At 48.7% G+C, this 1,205-nt stretch overlaps 1 protein-coding gene across 1 annotated transcript in view; it reads right to left on the reverse strand.

The window, feature by feature from the left end:
- Window positions 1-679, reverse strand: part of LOC107576925 (neurofilament medium polypeptide-like) — a gene marked incomplete at its 3' end in the record, with an annotated part of 1,991 nt that extends 1,312 nt beyond the window's left edge. Inside the window, exon 1 of the mRNA XM_016263047.1 lies at window positions 2-679. Coding sequence (XP_016118533.1) covers window positions 2-649 — 648 coding nt within the window. The remainder of the gene's footprint in view (window position 1) is intronic.
- Window positions 680-1,205: the final 526 nt, after the last annotated feature.

Genomic DNA, 1,205 nt, shown 5'->3' on the forward strand with positions numbered 1-1,205 from the left:
CGCTGATCTCCTCCTCGTGGTTCTGCCGCAAGAAGTCCATTTCGTCCACGAGCGCCTGGACTTTCCTTTCCAACTCCAGCTTCATCAGAAGCGAGTCGTCTTTGTCTTTCTTCATTCCCCGGATCGCAGACTCCATGTGCCCTCTGAGCCTGGCTTCATCTTCGTAGCGCTCTCGGAACCGCTGCAGATCCTCATCCATGTGGTCTGTGTCGAGCAGCATCTGCGCCTTCTCCTTGTGGAGTTGCTCCAGGGCGCAGCGCAGGTCTTGGAGCTCGCGGTCGTACGCATCGCTTTGCATGGACTGCGGCAAGTTCTGCTGCTTTAGCGCTTGGATCTCAGCCTCCAGCTGCTTGTTTTGGTCCTCGAGGAAGCGAACCTTGTCGATGTAGCTGGCGAAGCGGTCGTTGAGCCCCTGGAGCTGCTCCTTCTCGTTACTGCGCACCGGATCTCCACTGAGCGCCGCGCTTAACTCGAACCCTTCCGGAGACGCGAGCACGGCGGGGCTGTACGCAGCCCTGGATGCGGCCACATTTGTGGATCTTTTGAAAGACAGAGGACTGGATTTAGCCCACGAGCGCATAGTGGAGGACTGCGGCCGGATAGTCCGTGTCTCCAGAGCCCTTCTGCGGGAGGTCACTATCATGTCCATGGTGAATGGTGCTTGTGAATAGGTGGTGTGGTGAGGGCATAGCTGCGTTCTTGTCCTGTTGTATTTATACGCCGGCTTACTTTGTCAGCGAGGCAGGAGCAGCACCCTCCCCTTAGAAAATCGATGAAGATGAAGGAGGACTTTGGGTCGTTGGGATGTTCAGCAATTCACCTCATTGCCCCCAAAATAGTCGAAATCTTTTAAAAGAGGCTTTGCCTTTTTGCATCATTAAAAGCGACTCACAAATGCACCATATGTTGTTTAGTGCACTTGCTGCATTTTATTTTTTCACTTGTTAATCACTTATCCTATTGCAGCTATTCACGTTATATGCTCACTCTAGTTGCACTCTTCATCTACACGATTAAGCACATGTATTGTATATGTCAAAAGTTTGGATAAATTACGATTTTATACGTTTTTTGGAAGTGGCTGCGTTTATTTGATCAAAAATACAGTAATATTGTGAAATATTACGATCATTTAAAAGAGCTGTTTTCTATTTGAATACATTTTAAAATGTAATTTCTGTGATGCAAAGCTGAATTTTCAGCAT

The sequence above is a fragment of the Sinocyclocheilus grahami genome, unplaced genomic scaffold, assembly GCF_001515645.1.
Source record: "Sinocyclocheilus grahami isolate Dianchi unplaced genomic scaffold, SAMN03320097.WGS_v1.1 scaffold4656.1, whole genome shotgun sequence".
In the NCBI taxonomy this organism is placed as follows: domain Eukaryota; kingdom Metazoa; phylum Chordata; class Actinopteri; order Cypriniformes; family Cyprinidae; genus Sinocyclocheilus; species Sinocyclocheilus grahami.